Raw genomic sequence first — 19,467 nt, forward strand, 5'->3', positions numbered from 1 at the left:
GCGCCACACAAGGCCTTTTTATGCAGTCCTATCACATACCGTAATATTCCTTTAACACTATTCCTAAGAACCTGACCCCTTCTTTCAGTAATAACCGCCACACTATTTACACCTCATATCTTTGCCTATACAGACACTGGCTCACCAGGCTTTATGTGCGCTGCCCTGGACCACTGTACTGAAAAGGACATGCTACCTCGCGCCATACCCATTTCCTCAAATTGTAAGCTCTTGCGGGTCGGGCCCCCACACCACTTATATCGATTAATGTACCTTCTGAATTGCAATGTGCTGCGGAGTATGCTGACCGCACATGAACAATACTATGATCGTCTAATAAATGCTCCTTATTAAAGGGGTCTGTCTTCTAGCAAGTTCTACATATAAACTATAGGAAGCATATGTTACCTTTTCTTTGTAGAATTCCTTCACCAAAGGCTTTATGGAATCAAAGTCTCCACTTATGAAGTCTGGCAAGTACCTGCACAAGGAACACAAACATTATTTGTAAGCTAATATACATAAACATAGTGTTATGTTATATTTAAGAGATGGAAAAATTCCTTTAACCCCTTAGTGACCAAGTCTGTTGGCGCCTTAATGACCGACTAATTTTTAAATTTTTTTCATCATTGCATTCATAGAGCCATAACTTTTTAATTTTTCCGTTGACATTGTCATATGAGGGCTTGTATTTTCGGGGACAAGCTGTATTTTTTAAATGGCACCATTTTGGGGGATTTATAATTTATTGTATAACTTTTATAAATTTTTTTCAGGGGGTATTGAAAAAAAAAAATTCTTCAATATGTTTTTTGGATTTCATTTTTACGGAGTTCAGTGATGACATTATTCCCTGGGTCAGCACGCCTCCAGCGATACCAAGTTTATACCGTTTTTTTAATGTTTTGCTATTCTTGTACACAAATTATTTTTTTTTTAAACATTTGCTTTAGTGTTTCAGCATTCGAAAAGCCATAGCATTTTTATTCTTTTATTGGCAAAACTCTATTAGGGATTTTTTTGAACTCTGTTCTTCATTAATCAAATTTTTAGGCACATATAGCTCTTGGATTGTTTTTTATTCAATTTTTTTTCAGGAGCAAGATTACCAAAATTTGCAATTTTTAGTTTTTTATTTGTAGTGTTAATGGCGTGTACCTGGCAACTTTTCCACACTATTTAAATAAAGTTTTCTTTTCATCGCTGAATTCAAAGACTGTTAACATTTTCTTTTTTGGTCTCTCGTTCTGTTAAGCGTTTTTTTTTGTGGGATGAGTTGTACTTTTTAATGGCACCATTTGTTGATTTGGTTTTTGGAATATGAATTAGCTATTTCCGCCATGTATTTTTTTAATGATATGCACTGTGCAGGTTAAGTAACTTTCTTCTCTGGGTCACTACGAACGCAGCGATGCCACGTGTCATTTAAAGAAACGTATATATATTTTTTCTTTACATAGTGAAGGGGGTTTTGACATTTTTATTTATGTATTTTTTTATACTCTTAACTTTTTATTTTTGTCCCACTGGGCAACTTGATTATCACCATATTTTATCATTTTTCTAATTCACTACTGAACTTAAGCATAGCAATTTATTATGAAGTCTATGAACTCAGTTAGCAGTCGAGCCTCATATGTCACTGTAGTTGGTAGACCCCGAGGCCATATTCAAGCCTCTGGGTGCCATAGCAACCCATTGGGAGCCCGTGATCACATCGTAGGGTCCAATAAGTGAGACCAAGGCATGTAAAGTGTTAAACGGGAGGGATCAGAGGTTTATCTGGTTTCCACTGTTTAAGCAGGTGCCAGGCTGTTATCCAACAGCTGAGGACATGCTCTCCCTGGCACAGGAGACCTGTGCCAGGCTACTGATACAGCTACTGTAAAAAGATGGCACATCAGAATAAAGCCCATTAATGGCCATCATCAAAAGACGTATGAGCAGTCATTAAATGGTTAAGGGGGTTCTGTCAATACAATCTGTAATATTTCCCAATAAATCTGCCCTGCCAGCACAGGCTGCTGTAAATAACACATACACAATGTTTTTTTCAGAAGTAGTACTTACCTGGGCTCCATATTCACCTCCAATGCTCTGTTTACCCTCCTGCTAGAAGGTCATCTCCCAGCACCCCTTGCTGCGGTGACCACTTCCGCCCTCACAAAGCTACTTCCACCCATCCAGTGCAGTGAATACAGCTTGCAGTCCTGCCTGCAGTTTACCAAAATCTGCTAGTGTTTCTCCTGCCTCTGTCCCTGAACACCCAACACTTCCCAAGGGCTTCCAGATATGCCTAGCAATCTCACAGTAGCCCCTCACAGTAATACAATAATCATTCACAGTAGCCCCACAGCAGCCCCTCACAGTAGCCCCTCACAGTAGTTACAATAATCATTCACGGCAGCCCCTCAGAGCAGCCCCTCACAGTAGTCACTCACAGTAGTCACTCACAGTAGTCACTCCACATGGTAAAAACAGGAAACACATACCTGTGTCTTTTTTCACCTTTGAAAATTCCCCATGCAATGTATTGTATGCGTGTATGTATATATAAATTTATTTATGTGTATATATATATCAAGATGCATATGGATATATAAATATACACATACATATACACACACACACTGCATAGGACATGTACATTCCACGATAGTGAGCATACATGCGCTTACACCCGTGTGCGGCTGCCCTCAGAGAGACAAAAAAGTGTGCGCAACTGCACTTACATCTGTGCAAAGCTGGTCTTAATGTATGTATGTCCTGTTGTACCGCCTCTAGCTCGTATACAAGATGGGACGCGGGCGGGCATGGAGGATCTAGTACCCTGTTGTACCGCCTCTAGCTTGGATACAAGATGTGATACAGGGGGCATGGAGGCTTTAGTACCCTGTTGTACCACCTCTAGCTTGGATACAAGATGTGATATGGGCAGGCATGGAGGCTATAGTACCCTGTTGTACTGCCTCTAGCTTGGATATAAGATGTGATACAGACGGGCATGGAGGCTCTAGTACCCTGTTGTATCGCCTCTAGCTTGGATACTAGATGTGATACAGGCGGGCATGGAGGCTCTAGTACCCTGTTATACTACCTCTAGCTTGGATACAAGATGTGATACAGGTGGGCATGGAGGCTCTAGTACCCTGCTGTACCGTCTCTAACTTGGATACAAGATGTGATATGAGTGGGCATGGAGGCTCTAGTACCCTGTTGTACTACCTCTAGCTTGGATACAAGATGTGATACAGGCAGGCATGGAGGCTCTAGTACCCTGTTGTATCGCCTCTAGCTTGGATACAAGATGTGATATGGGTGGGCACGCTGCCACTTGGGATGCATTATGCATTGACACTTGGGGGACAGAATAATAGCATGTTGACAATAGAGTGCAATGTATAGCTTTATGTCTTTGGTGATGTTACATTCATTCCCTTTGGCTAATTTTACACAAGTGAGCACTATATCAGCCTAAGAAACTCAGACCAATGTTGCACAAGGCAAATATGCGAGTGCTGTGCGCTTTGTGAGAACAGTGCATTGTGATGTGCATGCATATGTATGTATGTGTATAATAAATTTTATATATATATATATATATATATATATATATACATACATATATATATATACATACACATATATATATATATACATACACACACATACATACATACACACACAGATAGGTAGATATATGTATGTATATGCGTGTAGATACACAAGCAGAGAGATGGGTAGCCGCAGAGAGACGCAGATAGAGAGAGATAAGCAGATAGTTAGAGTGTGAGGGGTTAATTCAGGTTTATGCCTTTAAATAGAGAATGATAAGTGTATTTCACAGAATACTTATGTGTTTATAATTTGCGTCTTCTTCTGCTAAAGGTTTAAGCTTATACGTGTAAGGGCTGACGCTTTAAAAATAGACTACAGAGACTCCATTTTGTCTCTTTGCTTGTCTGCTATAATACACATATATATCTGTATGGTTTTCAACTTTCACTTGAGAAAAATGTTAGATTTCATTTATAATGACCCACCTGGAAATATTAACTGGATAAACACTGGGTTCCTGTCCTGTTCTCATCTCTAAACAATTTTAGTAGAAACTTGCAACAAGCTTACAGGAATGTACCTCCCGATTACACCTACACAGAGGAAGACATACTGATAAGAGGCCGAGATGTTTTAAATCAATATATGTGCTTATTAATTTTAATTGTATCTGGCATAAAGCCACTTGCTTCGAAGGACTGTATAAAGATTGAATACATTGTGGATTAAACAGGCATTTCTTTGGTTAGCACATACGGTGTGGTGTCCATTGATCTCCTCCGAGTATACTCGCATGGTCAACTGATTGGGAAGCAGACAGCATCAGCTGACGGGTCCCCTTGTGACCCCCCTAACAAGATATATATATATATATATATATATATATATATATACACACACATACATACATACATACAAACACACACATAAACATACTAGATTTTTTTTTTTTTAAATTATGGCCTCCTAAATGTGTGTGTGTATATTATTTATATATATATATATATATATACACATATATATACACATACACACACATATATACACATACATATATACCTGCATGCACACAAACGTTTTAATATATACACACACACACACACACACACTTAAAAGGGCATAAGATTTTTTTTGCAAAGGGGTGGATGAACGGCAATAAAAACAAAAAAACACAGGTGGCAGGACAAGCTTGTTTTTCCACTGGCTAATAATAATGTATTCTGCCTGACAGAAATGTCAGGGATACATTTCTGTTGGTTGCGAGTGGGCAAACGCCAGATCCTGGTGTAGCCCATGCACGTACATAGCTCTCTTTCTCTCGCGGGCGCACTCGCACCGTGGTCTTGCGTGTGTGCACTTGTACAGGCTGCCGGTACTGGTGTACCTTGACGCCAACGGAAGTGGTGGGTGTACACCAGTTCTAGGCTGTTTGACAGCCAGGTAACGCCCCCACTTCGTGATTGGCTGAAAAGCTCCTGGCTGCTGAAAGCTACTAGGAGCATGGAAGGAGTATTGTAATCGATGGCGGGTTATGGTTAGTCTAACAGGTAGGCGTACATTATGCACATGAACATGGATGCATGTGTGGTGGAAGTCCAGTATTCCTATATTTTGGATCGGTGGGCCTTGGCAGTAGACAGTTATCAATTTAACATTCTGTATACATACTTCTGTCTTGCTACAAATATAGTTCATGACAGTTGTGCAATAAGTACTTCCTACATATGAAAGTATCTGTTTTTCATAACTCTGCTGACAAAGATGGAATTTAGCCCGTAACCAACATGTATAAATATATTTGACTGTCCAGCTGCATGCACTAATACGGAACTAGGAATCAGACATGGACAACCGCAGCTACCGCAGAAATTACCCAAGCAATTTTACTGGAAACGTATGCAAATAACATGGGAGGTTTGTGCAATTTATAGTTCATGATGTAACATCCAATCATATCGAAGGAACCCCACGTGGCTCCAAGACAACCCACTCATTTCATCCACCACCTGATGGCCAATCACAGATGACCGGAGGATGGAAGAATTGCAAGATGCTTATCCAATAATTAAACAATACGTTGTATCTATGTAATCTTTGACCTGCCCAGATGGGCGGATTTGTTAAACTCTTAAAATAGGCTACACGCCGATCATTAAAGTTAGAATTGAGGAAGCTATGCATGCTGAACCTCGTGTCAGTGTGAAAAACTTCTTATGCGCATTATCAATTCAGAATTAATATGGAGGGCTGTAAACATTCCAAATTGAGTAAGCCATGATTCCGCAAAGGAATTCTACGACAGTGGCACCCCAGATGGGACTGTGATCGACAGGTTCCATAGAATTCGGACAGAAGACACGGACATATGCGACCTTGGACTTGGTGGGCCCAAAATATCATCAGAACACGGTGAGATAAATTAATTATCTATACCTGTGTGGCTAAGTTCAGGCTCGCCTATGTGCCGTGCCAGGCCGAATGATTTGGACCCGATCGACAGGTACTTCTTTAAGTCTCGATCACATGATAAGAACCTGTCATAAGATATAAAGGAATGTTTACATGCCTGTCGTTTTGAGAGTACTGGTCGGTTGGCAAGGTCAGTGAATTGCTTTAAGGGAGAGGAAGTCCCCGCAGGGGCCCCCTGCTCGGGTCAGGTTTGGAGTCTAAAACCTTAGAGTCAGGGGGGCCTGACGGGGTAGTTTGACTAGGTGGTCCTTGCTCTGGTCAGGTTTGGAGTCTAAAGCCTTAGAGTCAGGGAACGGTCAAACGTCTGGACAGGCAACGCTGCTCCGTTAGAGTCTGGTAAGAGACCTAGGAGGGGGGCCGGCCAGACAGTATCCCGAGGGGCAGTTTAGACCAAACCAGCCGTACTGGTGCTCCGTCTAATTGTCTGTCTATTTGTGTGCGTTCACAAATATTTGTTTATTGTTTAAATGTCCACGAGTAGATCCCTCCGTCTGAGGGTAGATTGATAAACTGTGTAGCGACAGAAATGCTAGAGACTCTAGGGCGGGGCATATTATGTCCGGCGTCTGAGGAGACTTTTATAATCATGTTGTTATATAGGAATAGTTTGTTTGTCTACAATATAGAATTAGTATCAGTCCTGCTCAACTGTGCCCGTAATTGTTTAGAAAGGAAAAAAAAAAAGCTGCTAACTACATTTAAAAAGAGGAAGTGGAACTCTTAATAGAAGCGGAGCAATTCCTGTGCTGTAATAAATAACTACTGTTGGATGTTAAAACTACTGCGGATGGCTTGTTATGTAACCTAATCCTTCAGACAAATACATCCGTCATACAAATGTAAAAAGTTATATGCCACTCACATCCTGAGGGGGCTCTTAAGAATACAAACTGTAACTGTAACAGACTGCGTAGTCCACCATGCCCACAAGAAAATACGTCTATGTTTGCCAAGTCCCCAATAGGTGTTTAGTCCCCAATTCAATTGTAACCACATACAATGTTAGGTGGTCACCGCTGTGACCGTAAGGTTACAACATAAGATTTATGCATTAGACGTTAGAATTTCCCTAAGAAAAGAGGAAGAGAAGGTAGGCTGCAATGGCGTCTGTATTAATATACAAAGACACCAGCTTAGTGAATAGAGAGAATTGCAGTACATTACCAATCAGATGGAGATGCCCGGCATCTAAGACTGCATCTGCCCGGTCGCCGGAAGTCTGGGACAAAAACTGTTGTAATCCTCTCGCTAGGCTGTCACGGGAGGGAGAGATTCTAAAAAGAGGAAGTTACTTGCCCTGTAGTCCCAGCACAAGTAACGTATATTCACAGACAATATAAAACAAATAAATAAACTACAGGGAGTAAGAAACTGCAGAGAAGCCAAGGAATAGGAAACAAGCAGGTAACGATAAGGCCAGGTATCCACAGGAGGAACGGGGCAGATTGACCCGTAATTTGTAAAATGTAAATTGTGTGGTGCATAAGACTTTATCTTTATTGGGTTGTGATGTGTACCCAAGGACTGCCAAACATTGAATGAGGGAATAAGGAAGTAAGTGATTAGCCACACTCAGAGGGGTGGAGCTAGATGATGCAAGAACACGTCTCTTCTCCAGGAGGGGGTAAGAATCATAGATAGCCAGAAGGAAAAGTTTTGTTTTTTTCTCCTGTCCCAAACTCAGCTTTCCACGGTTCCTGACAAATTATGGGACACCTACAAGACAGGCATAGGGAAATTGAATGTATCGACCATGATAATATATACGAGACCCAGATACACACCCCTGGGTCAAGCAGTATCCCCCTAGATAAAAAAAAAAAAAAAAGGGGTGAAGGGTCAGCCACACATGTTAGGTGCTGTGTGCTGATGCTTTGGAAAAAACTGCCAACTGGCCACAATTTCACTGTTAATTTCTCTTGCAGAAGGCTGTAAGGCCTGGAGGCCTCCAAAGACTAACCAAGTTCTGCAGGCCATACCTGTACTTACACCCGTTGCCAAATTCCGCACCTTTCTGGGCCTTGTTTCATACTGCCGCCTATATGACAGTATTGACACAAAAGCACGAAGGACAACCACAGCCATGAGGGTGGATCCAGTGACTTGAGGAGCTCCCTCATCTGCTTTTGCGGTGGCAGCAGTACAGGCAATGGTTGACAAATCTTCTAAGATGGTATTGGACTACCCCCTAGTGGTCCACACCCCAAATGACACCCAGAACATACTCATGCAAGTGCAACCCAAGCACTTATCTCTGGCCTATTAGATCCGGCTACAATGTGCCCTTTCCATGCCTCCCCCAATATTTCTTCCCAATGTTGTAATACCTTGAATCCGGCCACTCTTCTTTTAATCAGGTATTCAGGTTCAAACGGGGGAGGGGAGGCATAGGTGATCTGAGTATGGCAGATCAGCTATTTTTTAAATAGCATTATTGTAGTGATGTACACACTGTTAATGATGCATATTTTGAGTTTTCTTTTGTAGATGGTATCAGGGTGAGGATTGATGATTCCGAACCAAATATGCAGAGGTCACACAACAAGATGTCCTAAACGCAGAAGCTCTGCCTCCGCATGTCTCAGGGCAAGAAGCGGAACCGGAGGCCCTCACTGAGGCGTGTGGAGTGGTAGAAGGTAAGTCGGCAACTTTTTACACTGACTCCTGGAATGCATTTGGCATAGCTCATGATTATGGCCCAATATGGAAGGCCAGACAGCTTGTTATCTCAGTAGGACAGCCAATTAAGAATGGTGCAGCGGTGCAGAGTCTCATGGAAACCCTACTACCACTACCTGGCAATGGAGAATCCACACCGATTTCTACAACGGAGAAGCGAGAGATGACACCCTCGCCGACAACACAGCAAAGGCAGCGGCCCTCAAGCCGTGGAAGAAAGAAGAATAGATACTGACAGCATGAGTCAGTGATAAAACCTTTGGACTCTGATAAAACCTTTGGACTCTGATAAAACCTTTGGACTCTGATAAAACCTTTGGACTTTGATAAGACTTTGGACTTTGATATGTCAAGGACTTTACAGTTACAAGTCAACGAGGAAAGAAAGCAGATGGGCTAAAATACGGGAGCGACAGCACAGGACGGCGTATGGCGAACAATCAACAGAACTTGCCTACAGAGGTCCCTGTTCCCCATGATGGCCCAGCTGGTATACAGAATCGAAAGCAGCGATGACGGCGACACTGAACAAGAATGGGTGACACCTGGGTTCTCTGTAGCTGCTGCATCATTTGTCCAGTTAGCATGATCTTTGCCATATGCGAGTCCGGACAGAAGTAAGGTGGCCATATAACACTTGCCTTGACCACTCTACCCATTTCAGAGATTGCCAATTTGACCACATTCAGCTCACACCTGTTGGGGAGTATGAACATGTGCTTGTTGTTGCTCGAGTCTTTTTCAGGTTGGAGGCCCACCCTGATACTAAGGTAAATGAGCAGATAACCACACAGAAATACATGAATGAGGTAATCTGCAGATATGGGGTACCAGAAGTGATTGAGTCGAACAAAGGTACACACTTCACAGGTGAAATAATGCAACACATCATGTCTGTTTTGGGTATATTTCAGGCTTTTCACACACCCTACCATCCACGGAGTAGTGGGAAAGTAGATACAAAAGGCAATAGAGAAAATGGGTAAATTTTGAATTGAGTGTCTTTCATTAGTTTTTCTTTCTCCCAGGAGGGTACATGCCACAGTAGCTGAATTTGGGGAATGATTTTCTTGTTAATTTTGTCATAGGTCTCTCCAAGGAATTGTTAGTAATGCATTCTGCAGTCTCTGCTTTTCCCCAGGTCCTACAGATGAGTGTCACAATCTAAAACCAGGTGACAGGGTCTATGTGGAATAGTTTAAGAGTGGTGTTTCTGCCCGAGAGAAACCCTGTTTGAATGTCCCTACCAGATGTTGTTCACCACCCCAACTGCAGTCAAGCTCAAAGGAAAACCCACTTGGACCCACTTGGATCCACACTTCGCACTGAAAAAAACTAATGATCCTGCATATCCTTTACATGCTATAATGTGGTACAATTCCTCTAACACACACCTTTGACTACTGTACACTAGGCCCCTGTTTCAGAACAAATTAATACAATCAAATGTGCAATATGAAGCCTACACTGAGGGTGAGAATCCAACACCGCATCGTGCTAAGAGAGACGTTGACGCTCCAGGTGGTAACTTTGATCCACATGTACACATAGATGTAATAGGAGTGCCAAGGGGGGAGCGAGATTAATTTAATCCTAGAGATCAGGTTAAAGCAGGTTTTGAGTCCTTATTTGCTACTGTCACTGTTAATAATAATGTAGATTGGATGAATTATATCTCTTACAATGAGCAGAGGTTTGTAAACTACACCAGAGATGCTTTGCAAGGGTTAGCTAACCAGTTAGGGCCCACTGCATCCATGGCGTTCCAAAATAGAGTGGCCGTGGATATGATTTCCGCAGAAAGAGGTGGGGTATGTAATTCCCTGTACGTGTATTCTCCCTTTAATGTGACCAATGTTTCCCTTGTTTGAAAAAGATGAAGAGCCAGTTCCGATAATGCCAACCAGGTACGTTACCAGAAGAATGGAGAAATGTACCAGTACTGCGCCTGCCTCAGTCTCATAAGATGGACTATCAGTGGACTTCCCATTTGCCTAGGGAAAGTGCAGAAGACCTTAGGTTCCGGCGAGGGCACACCCTGTGGGGTGTTAACTTGTACAGATAGAGGGTATGGATGCCCGGAAATAAGCCCAGGGAATCCATGGCCTCCTTCTGAGGTGAGGTAGGGATCCCTCCCCTTTTAGGAGTAGGGACTTACGGGCAGTGGGAAAACCCTGACGCAAGGGTGAGGCGACCTGGACGTGTTCACCATTAGGACTATCTCCAGGAGGGACAATGGTGTGGGTGAAGATTAGGGAGTCCCACGCTGTGCGTACCTGTGCACACTACTAGTATGTACTTCTAGTACAACACATTAGAGTGAGAAGAGAGGCTCCTGGTGATAGTTTTGATCTACACGTATACATTGACATCATATGATAGCCAAGAGGGGTACCTGACAAGTTTTAAAAATTAGAGACCAAGTTAAAACTACATTCGAGTCCATTTTCCCGATCATTAGGGTAAATAAATGTTGACTGGATTAATTATGTTTATTATAATTAACAGCGGTTTATAAATTATACTAGAGACGCCTTATAGGGACTAGTCGACCAATAGAACCTACCTCGACTACGACTTTTCAAAATAGAATGGCACTAGGTACGATTATAGGCAAAAAAGGGAGTGTCTGTAAGATGATAGGGGAGACTTGTACCTTCCAGACAAAACGTGACCCGCAGGGAAAAAACGCAGTTGCCATTAAGAAGCTGACCGCACTAGCTAAATAGAGCTAACCTTAGTCTGTTTTCCTCAGTAAGGTACCTAACAGGAGAAGGGAAAAATATATATAAAATAAGTTTTGAAACATTGTGTATTTAGAACACTGTGATAGGTTTTTGCTAAGATTTTACTTTATTTCATCTGCAGTGCACTCTGCTTATGTCCACGCAACATGCCGGTGTTACAACGCCCCTGGTCCTGTTACCTTGCCGCCTTTGGAAAAGGGAAGTGGGAATAATCAGCTTGTAGCTCTTTCCTTCCAGACTAATATATATGACCATGCACTTACTAATAAGACAGGGGTTCAGTCATGTTGATCAGTCATTAGATAGTCCTGACTTTGCACTCTTGTTGATGAATCGAGGTAACGTCAAGAAGGCGGGGTTCTATACAAGTTATGCAGAGTTTACCTGAAATAGTGAAAGTCGCACCTCTCCTAACCTGATTATATTTGTCACCTTTATAATCATTCTAATTTCTGTTTGTCGTTGCATACAGTGTATTCCGACCCTGATGACTGCCTGGTCCACCTGTCCCACTACGACGTCCAACAAAAAGCCCACTGTCAGCGCAACCGTCGTCATCATGGATCCAGAATGTGATGATGTCGAACCATCCTATACCCCCATGGCAGTAGTAGGCCCAGTCGTCTACAAAACAATGCGAGTCTAGGGTCAGCGGTGGGGGATTGGGGTGGGACGGAGCAGGGCGAGTTTAGTGAAACAGATAGTTTCAAGGGGGGTCTGTGGTGGAAGTCCAGTATTCCTATATTTTGGATCGGTGGGCCTTGGCAGTAGACAGTTATCAATTTAACATTCTGTATACATACTTCTGTCTTGCTACAAATATAGTTCATGACAGTTGTGCAATAAGTACTTCCTACATATGAAAGTATCTGTTTTTCATAACTCTGCTGACAAAGATGGAATTTAGCCCGTAACCAACATGTATAAATATATTTGACTGTCCAGCTGCATGCACTAATACGGAACTAGGAATCAGACATGGACAACCGCAGCTACCGCAGAAATTACCCAAGCAATTTTACTGGAAACGTATGCAAATAACATGGGAGGTTTGTGCAATTTATAGTTCATGATGTAACATCCAATCATATCGAAGGAACCCCACGTGGCTCCAAGACAACCCACTCATTTCATCCACCACCTGATGGCCAATCACAGATGACCGGAGGATGGAAGAATTGCAAGATGCTTATCCAATAATTAAACAATACGTTGTATCTATGTAATCTTTGACCTGCCCAGATGGGCGGATTTGTTAAACTCTTAAAATAGGCTACACGCCGATCATTAAAGTTAGAATTGAGGAAGCTATGCATGCTGAACCTCGTGTCAGTGTGAAAAACTTCTTATGCGCATTATCAATTCAGAATTAATATGGAGGGCTGTAAACATTCCAAATTGAGTAAGCCGTGATTCCGCAAAGGAATTCTACGACACATGTACGGCTGATAACCTACGCCTAACTGTGAAACAACCCCTAACCCGCCAACCATAAGACTGGGTTCACACAGGGCCCATTTGAGGCGGGAAAGGCCGTCCGGAATTTCACCGCAGCAAATCCGCCTGCGGCCACTAATCCCGGTATTGGCCAACCATGTGGACGAGATTTGTGAAAAATATCGTCCACACGGGACAGCGAATCCGTCACGGAAAAGCCAGCAGAAGCCGACGCTGCGGTGCGGTTTCCCCGGCCGCAGCATGTCCCTTCTTTTTTTTTTTTCCTTTTTGGCCGCGCTCTCTTCTATGGAGCATCAGCCGCAATGGAAAAGCGTGCAGACAAGACATTCCAAAACCCGCGGGTTTTGAAGCGGAGCTTTCCCGGCGGAAATCTTTTAGTTTTTCGCTGCGGCAAAACCGTGAGATTTCCGCTGGGAATATGTCCCGTGTGACCCCAGCCTTATGCTGCTAAGCCATGAAGCAATCATGTTAGGCGCCCGTGCGTAAACCACCCCCCATACACCCAACCAGCGCTGCCGCCACGGCCCCTGCTGCCGATGCCGCGAATCAAATGCAATGCTGGCCAATGTGCCCTGCTGATCCTCTGCTCTCCGGCGTCACTCTCTGTCCCCTGTTGTCACGCTCCACTGCGGCGCTGTAGCCTCCGCTGTTGGCCCACTCCTCCGGCTGTGTCGTTCCCCCCGCTGTGAAGGTCCCCGTGTGAGCTTCCACTGTTGCGCCGCTGCTCTGCCTTCTCCCCTGATGCTCCAGCGCTGAAGGACCCCTGCTCTGAAGCTCCTCTGCGCCGCCGCTGCTGTGCCTTCTCCCCTGTGCCTTTCGGTACCCCCCTATCAATGTGCCTGACGCCCAGCCAATGAGGCAGTGGGGGGGGGGGGGGGTCACCTGGCTGTCAAGCAGCCTAACAGTGGTGTACACCCACTACTTCCCGTGGCATAAGGGACACCAGCCGTGCATTCCGCACTTCCTGCCTGGGCAATGAACGCTACGTCACTAGTGACGTATGCGTGCATTGATCTGCAGGAAGCAGAATGTAGCGCATTGTACGTTACATCACTGGATCCAGCTAAATCATGCAGCTGCAGGTCACGTGACCCAAGTGACAAGAGGATCCAGGAGAAGATTTGGGAGGAGAAGAGGAGAGGTAAGGTTGCCTGGGGAGCAATAGGTAAGTATATAATTTTTTGTTTTTAATGACAGAACCCCTTTAAAGAACCACTCTGGCAAAAACAAAATTTTCCACCTCTGTACCTCTCACCAACTTCTGAACAATAAAAAAGGAGGACAATTCTTGTGGGGTGCTTTGCAGAAAATTATTCTGTGCTAAGCTATGCCATTTGTATCCTCTCTTTGAGGGAGTCACTGAGGGGCAGTATAATAATACTGCCCCTCAGTGACTCCCTGAAAATACTAATATACCTCTAAATAATAGTAGTAAAATAGCGCACAAGCAGCACTCACTCGTTGCCCCACAAGGGCGGGATCCAATGGTGCAAAGCCTCAAATTGGAACCCGGACCATGGTTCCACAATCCACAGAGAGAATAAAGTATAGAGGCAGCACCCAGATGCAATAAAAAAGTACGGTAAACATTATTCCTCCGTTTAAAAAATTGTCTGCAACGTTTCGACCAGTCTGTTATCGGTCTTTGTCAAGCACTCTAAATAATAGTGATGTATCAGTTGAATAGAGTGATAGTAGTTACAGTGCAGTTACTTCCTGTGATCACAGGTGACATCTCTGACTGGAGTATCAGAACCGAGCTTACTTCATAGACATGGCAATAAAATTGAGCTTACTACATAGATGCGGTCTAAGAATGGAGATTATTGTTGCTTCTCTGTCTGAAAAATAACATACCCACTGCTAGTGTTTAAAAACAAAAAAACAAAAACAGCACATACAGGGTGTGCCATGGAAAAGTGGTCCATCTCCGATCCAGACACCATATTCTCAGGAAATCTGCCCATTGCATCCAATCACAGCGCAGTATAGAAAATGAAAGCTGTGCTGTGATTGGTTACTATGAGCAACCAAGATAGATCCCCTTTTAGACAGCTTTCAGAAATCCCCCCCACAATGCTCTTCCTGCAATACCGAATATTAACTGTGGAAGGCTATGCCCAAAGCAGATCAATTAAGGGAACTAAAGAGAGCCTTCGCCAACAAACACCCAGGTACAAATCCACCTGCTAAACGAAAATCAAGTCTAAGACCGTCACAGGAGGTAGGTATATAAATCTCTGAACTTGTCACCATACCAAATAACAGAACTGAGAGAGCTGACTGCGATTGCAGGAGGGCTTTTGGACCCGTTGCTGTACTTTATGACAAAGTGTTTTATCTATCATGTCCCATGAATTCACAGAATACTGGTCTACTGAAGATCCCTCATCTGACTCCTGAAGCACCAGTGCACAACCAGAAAATTGTCGTTTGGCGCACAGGGTCAGCAGCCCTGTTGTTAGGTTGGATGGTACACTGTGCAAAATGTTTTTATTGCTCCCTCCCCCCATCATAATAATAGGAACACTAGGTAAGACACGGCTGGGACATCATCTCAGGCAACAGAGGCGAGTGGCAGCTCTACCAGCGAAGCACAATGCCGCAAAGGAAGTGGCTGGCAAATTTTAGCATGGGGGCAAGCACAAAACACTGGCCCATGAGAAGCGGACCACCATTAGGGTATGTTCAGACATGGAGGATTTGCTGCAGCAGAAAAAAATCTGCATTAAATCTGAATAAATTGCTGTGGACTTCGATGCATATTTTTGTGGAAATGTGCTGCAGATTTTTCTGCTGTGGAAAATCCCCTTGCACCCTTACGCTAATTAAAAACGGGCAAGCGTGATATCGGGCCAAGAAACTCGGACCATTATCACACTCAGAAACTGGCAATTTTCCCCCAGATGTGAGGCGTTTTTGTGTCAAAAATGCATCCCATCACTTCACTAAAGTAGCAATCATTCAGATTTCAATAAGAAACCTCGCACGCCGTGTGAGATTTCTGCCGGCCCCTTTGAAACCGATGGGTGAGGTGTTCCAATGGAATGCCCAAGCATTGGGCATGCCTCAATTTTTTCCCACACAGTGATGCAGGAAAGAAAATGCTCAAGCGAGTAAAAATACATAAAATTACCCTAAAGTGCTGCAGAATAAGTTGGTGCTTTACAAATAATAAGATTTATTACTTTATTATATTTTTATGTAGCTCTATCTACCTTATTTCATTACATTTACAGTCAGTTTTTTCTGAAATTTTAAAAAAAGTTTTAACTACAGTAATTTTAGGCTTCTTTAGTCTCCTTCAATCATCTGTAATTTCTGAACATTTTAGGCCTCGGGGTCGGCTTGTTTTTCATAATACCAAGTTAAACACAGAGGTAAAAGGAAGAATAAAACATTGTGAAGGTGATAACATGGATCAGTCATTTGTAATGAATCAAGGTTTGATTTTAGCTAATGTAACATAAAGTCCATTTAAAGCATTCCTGCTCCCCCACTTGTTCCTGAGAGCCATTTCCGGCAAGTAATCTTATATTCGGTAAATACTGGAGGAAGATTAGCGCATGAGTACGCCACAAGTCTTTATGTACACTACATGGATTCCCGCTTTCCATTCAGCTCATCAACCTAAAGGGAAAAAAACAGGAGGCAAACAAAATTTCAGCTACTTAAAATCACAAACTCCACTTATATCCGATCACTTTGTGCTTGAAGGGTGGAAGAAGAGGAGCGAGTGTATGATGTGCTGCATTGTACTCGCCCAGTGAAAGACCCGCTTCAATTAGCAGCTGACTATGTCAGGGCGCTCGCTTGATTTTCATGACGGAAAATTACAGGTTGTGCATTTTTCAATTACAGAGAATTGTCAGATGAGCCACATATTCTGATTACTGAATCCATTAAACAACAGGCTCATTTCATGGTATTGTTGTCTATGTGTATCACAGAAAAACTACCGCAATTACTGCATGCCAACGAGCACAAGCTGCAGAAAGCACTAACTTCTCTGCAGACTGGAGAATTCATTCTATAGTGGATTACAATGGATTCAACTAATTATATCAGGTTTTGTTTTTGTCTAGTTTATTTTAATTTTTAGTCAAAATAAAGGTGAAAAACAAACATAAAATATCAAACAATCATCAGAAGCAAAGATATATGGACTGCTTCGGCCGTGTTCCCACGGGAGGGAAATCCCGCGGTAATCTCACAGAATGTCCGCAGTAGGACTGAACAGAAATTGTGTCGTTCAGCGTGGGTTTGGAGCGGCTGTTCCACCTGTATTCCGCTGCGGGAATCTCTCCCCATAGAGAGAAGAGAGCCCGCAGCGGGAACGGCGATACAATTGACATGCCGTGGCTTTGAATTCCACACGGCATTCAGTTTCAAAGGACTGTCCGCAGTGTGTGGACGAGATCTTTGTAAATCTCGTCCACTTTGCTGCTTAGGTTCGGATTTAAGATTACAGGTGGAATTTCCGTGCAGAAAGTCCGCATGGAAACTCTGCCTGATGTGAACCCAGTCTTACAGAGGCCACTCTCACACACACCGTCTGTAAAATGCCGCGTTTTAAATGCGGGGTTTTACTGTGATTTTGAGCGTTGTTTTCGAACACATTGTACAACGCTCAACAGCGGTTTTTAATGCACTCCATCATTGTAATGGGTAATGAGGTGCGTCAAAAAGCGCTTAAATGCACGAAAACCTAGCAGACAGATCTCGAAAATCACAGTATTGGAAATGCTGCATTCGAACACTAGTCTGCGAAGCCCCATTGAGACTGATGGAGGTGTTGTACAGCATTTGGAATGCCACGGTAAACACTGTAAAAAGCGCTGTGTGTGAGTGTCCTTACGGCTCGTTCACCCGAACGTGATAGGCGGTAAATGGAGTCAATGAAAGTACATTGATTTTCATTGACCCGCTCACACTATCGTTTTTTCATTGCGTGTAATACGCATGTAAAGAAGAAAGCAGCATGTTCTACTTTACTGTGCATTACGCGTATGCAGCCCTATTGTTCGTTATTGGATTGCGTATTAAACATTTACGACATGTGGAATACGCTGCAGAAAACACTTGAGTGTAAGAGCCACTATTGTCGAGCGATTATTGAAATATTCAAGTTGGGAGTACCTGACCCGATTTTCACACAAAAAAAAAAAATTGTGCATCAGAACAGCCAATTCTGACTCCCGTTGATTTCAGTGAAGATAAAAACTGTGTTTGTGCGCAGGTTTTTTCTTGTATTAGGCCCCCTGCACACAGGCTGAAATTTTGCAGCGGGATTTCCCGACGAATTTCTGCCCGTGCCCACCTGCATAGGATTGAATTACAAAACGTCCTAGGCTGACGGCCGCGATTTGTGTGCGTGAAAATACACACGGAAAACTAATTGCGGCAATGTCAGTAGTGCCGGGCCAGCTCTGCTCTGCGCTTGGCAGCCGGCACACAGCGCAGAGAGGAGACGCTGGGAGCGGGTAAGCCGCAGGCCTCTGCAGCGGCACAGGTCCGCATCCCGCTGCAAGAATTCTCGCAGCAGCATCTGACACGGCCGTCTGCTCAGTAGTTTTCAGTCCTAGGTTTAAATCCTATCAAGAGTAACATTTGCATGGACTTTGAAAACCTCTATCCAGATGTTGTTGTAGGTTCAAGTCTGAACAAGGGCAGCTCTAGCACTGCAAAGAAGAAGCTCTAACAACTGAGCCATCACTCTTGTCTGTTTTGCTCGAGAGGAGATGCACAACAACAAAGAGAACAGAAAAATCCCATCCAAATGTTGCCCTTGGTCAGTTTTGAACATAGAAATCCAGCACAGCAAAGCAGCAGTGCTAACAACTGAGCCACCATGCTTGGTATTTCTTAGAACCCCAGCACTGTAATGCAACAGTGCTAATGACTGAGCCACCATGCTTGTTCTTCCTTCTACTTGTTCTTCTTCAAGGGAAGAAGGTGATGAAGGAGAATAAGAAAATCTTCCCCGTCTTATTATTTTTCTCCTTCTCCTCCTCCAGAAAAAGAGGAGCTGGAGGAGGAAGGAAGAAGCAGCTTGGTCGTTCAGTGACTGGCTTTGTTGCCTTGTAGCATTGGGGTTCCAGGTTCACAACCGATTATGGACAACATCTGCCTGAAGTTTGTATGTTCTTTGTATTTATTATTCTTGTTTGCTGCTATCTTCTTCTCTTGTTCTCTTTGTGTTTAATATTGCAGTTGTTTGTCTACTCTGAAGCAGTACAGACAAGAATGGTGGCTGAGTTGTTACCATAGTACTGCTGCTTTGCAGTGCTGGAAATGTGGGTGCAAAACTGGCCAAAGGCCACATCTGGATGGGGTTTTTTCTGTTTTCTTTGTATTTATTCTTGCTCCTCTGGAATAGGACAAACAAGTGTGGTGGCTCAGTTATTACTGCTGCTGCTGCTTTGCAGTGCTGGAATTGTCTGTAGCTATAGGTTCGGTGACAATTCTAATTATCTTGTAGATTAAATATTTCTTAGTTTTCACTCTTCCTTTCTTTTAGACATGTTATATCTAATTTATCTAATACAATTGT

At 43.3% G+C, this 19,467-nt stretch overlaps 1 protein-coding gene across 5 annotated transcripts in view; it reads right to left on the reverse strand.

Moving 5' to 3' along the window:
* TPK1 (thiamin pyrophosphokinase 1) overlaps positions 1-19,467 on the reverse strand; it is a 585,523-nt gene that overhangs the window by 359,930 nt on the left and 206,126 nt on the right. For all 5 annotated transcript variants that reach the window (XM_066585416.1, XM_066585418.1, XM_066585413.1 and 2 more), the window contains exon 5: positions 409-481. In XM_066585416.1, coding sequence (XP_066441513.1) covers positions 409-481 — 73 coding nt within the window. The remainder of the gene's footprint in view (positions 1-408; positions 482-19,467) is intronic.

Source organism: Eleutherodactylus coqui, chromosome 12, assembly GCF_035609145.1.
Source record: "Eleutherodactylus coqui strain aEleCoq1 chromosome 12, aEleCoq1.hap1, whole genome shotgun sequence".
Classification (NCBI taxonomy): domain Eukaryota; kingdom Metazoa; phylum Chordata; class Amphibia; order Anura; family Eleutherodactylidae; genus Eleutherodactylus; species Eleutherodactylus coqui.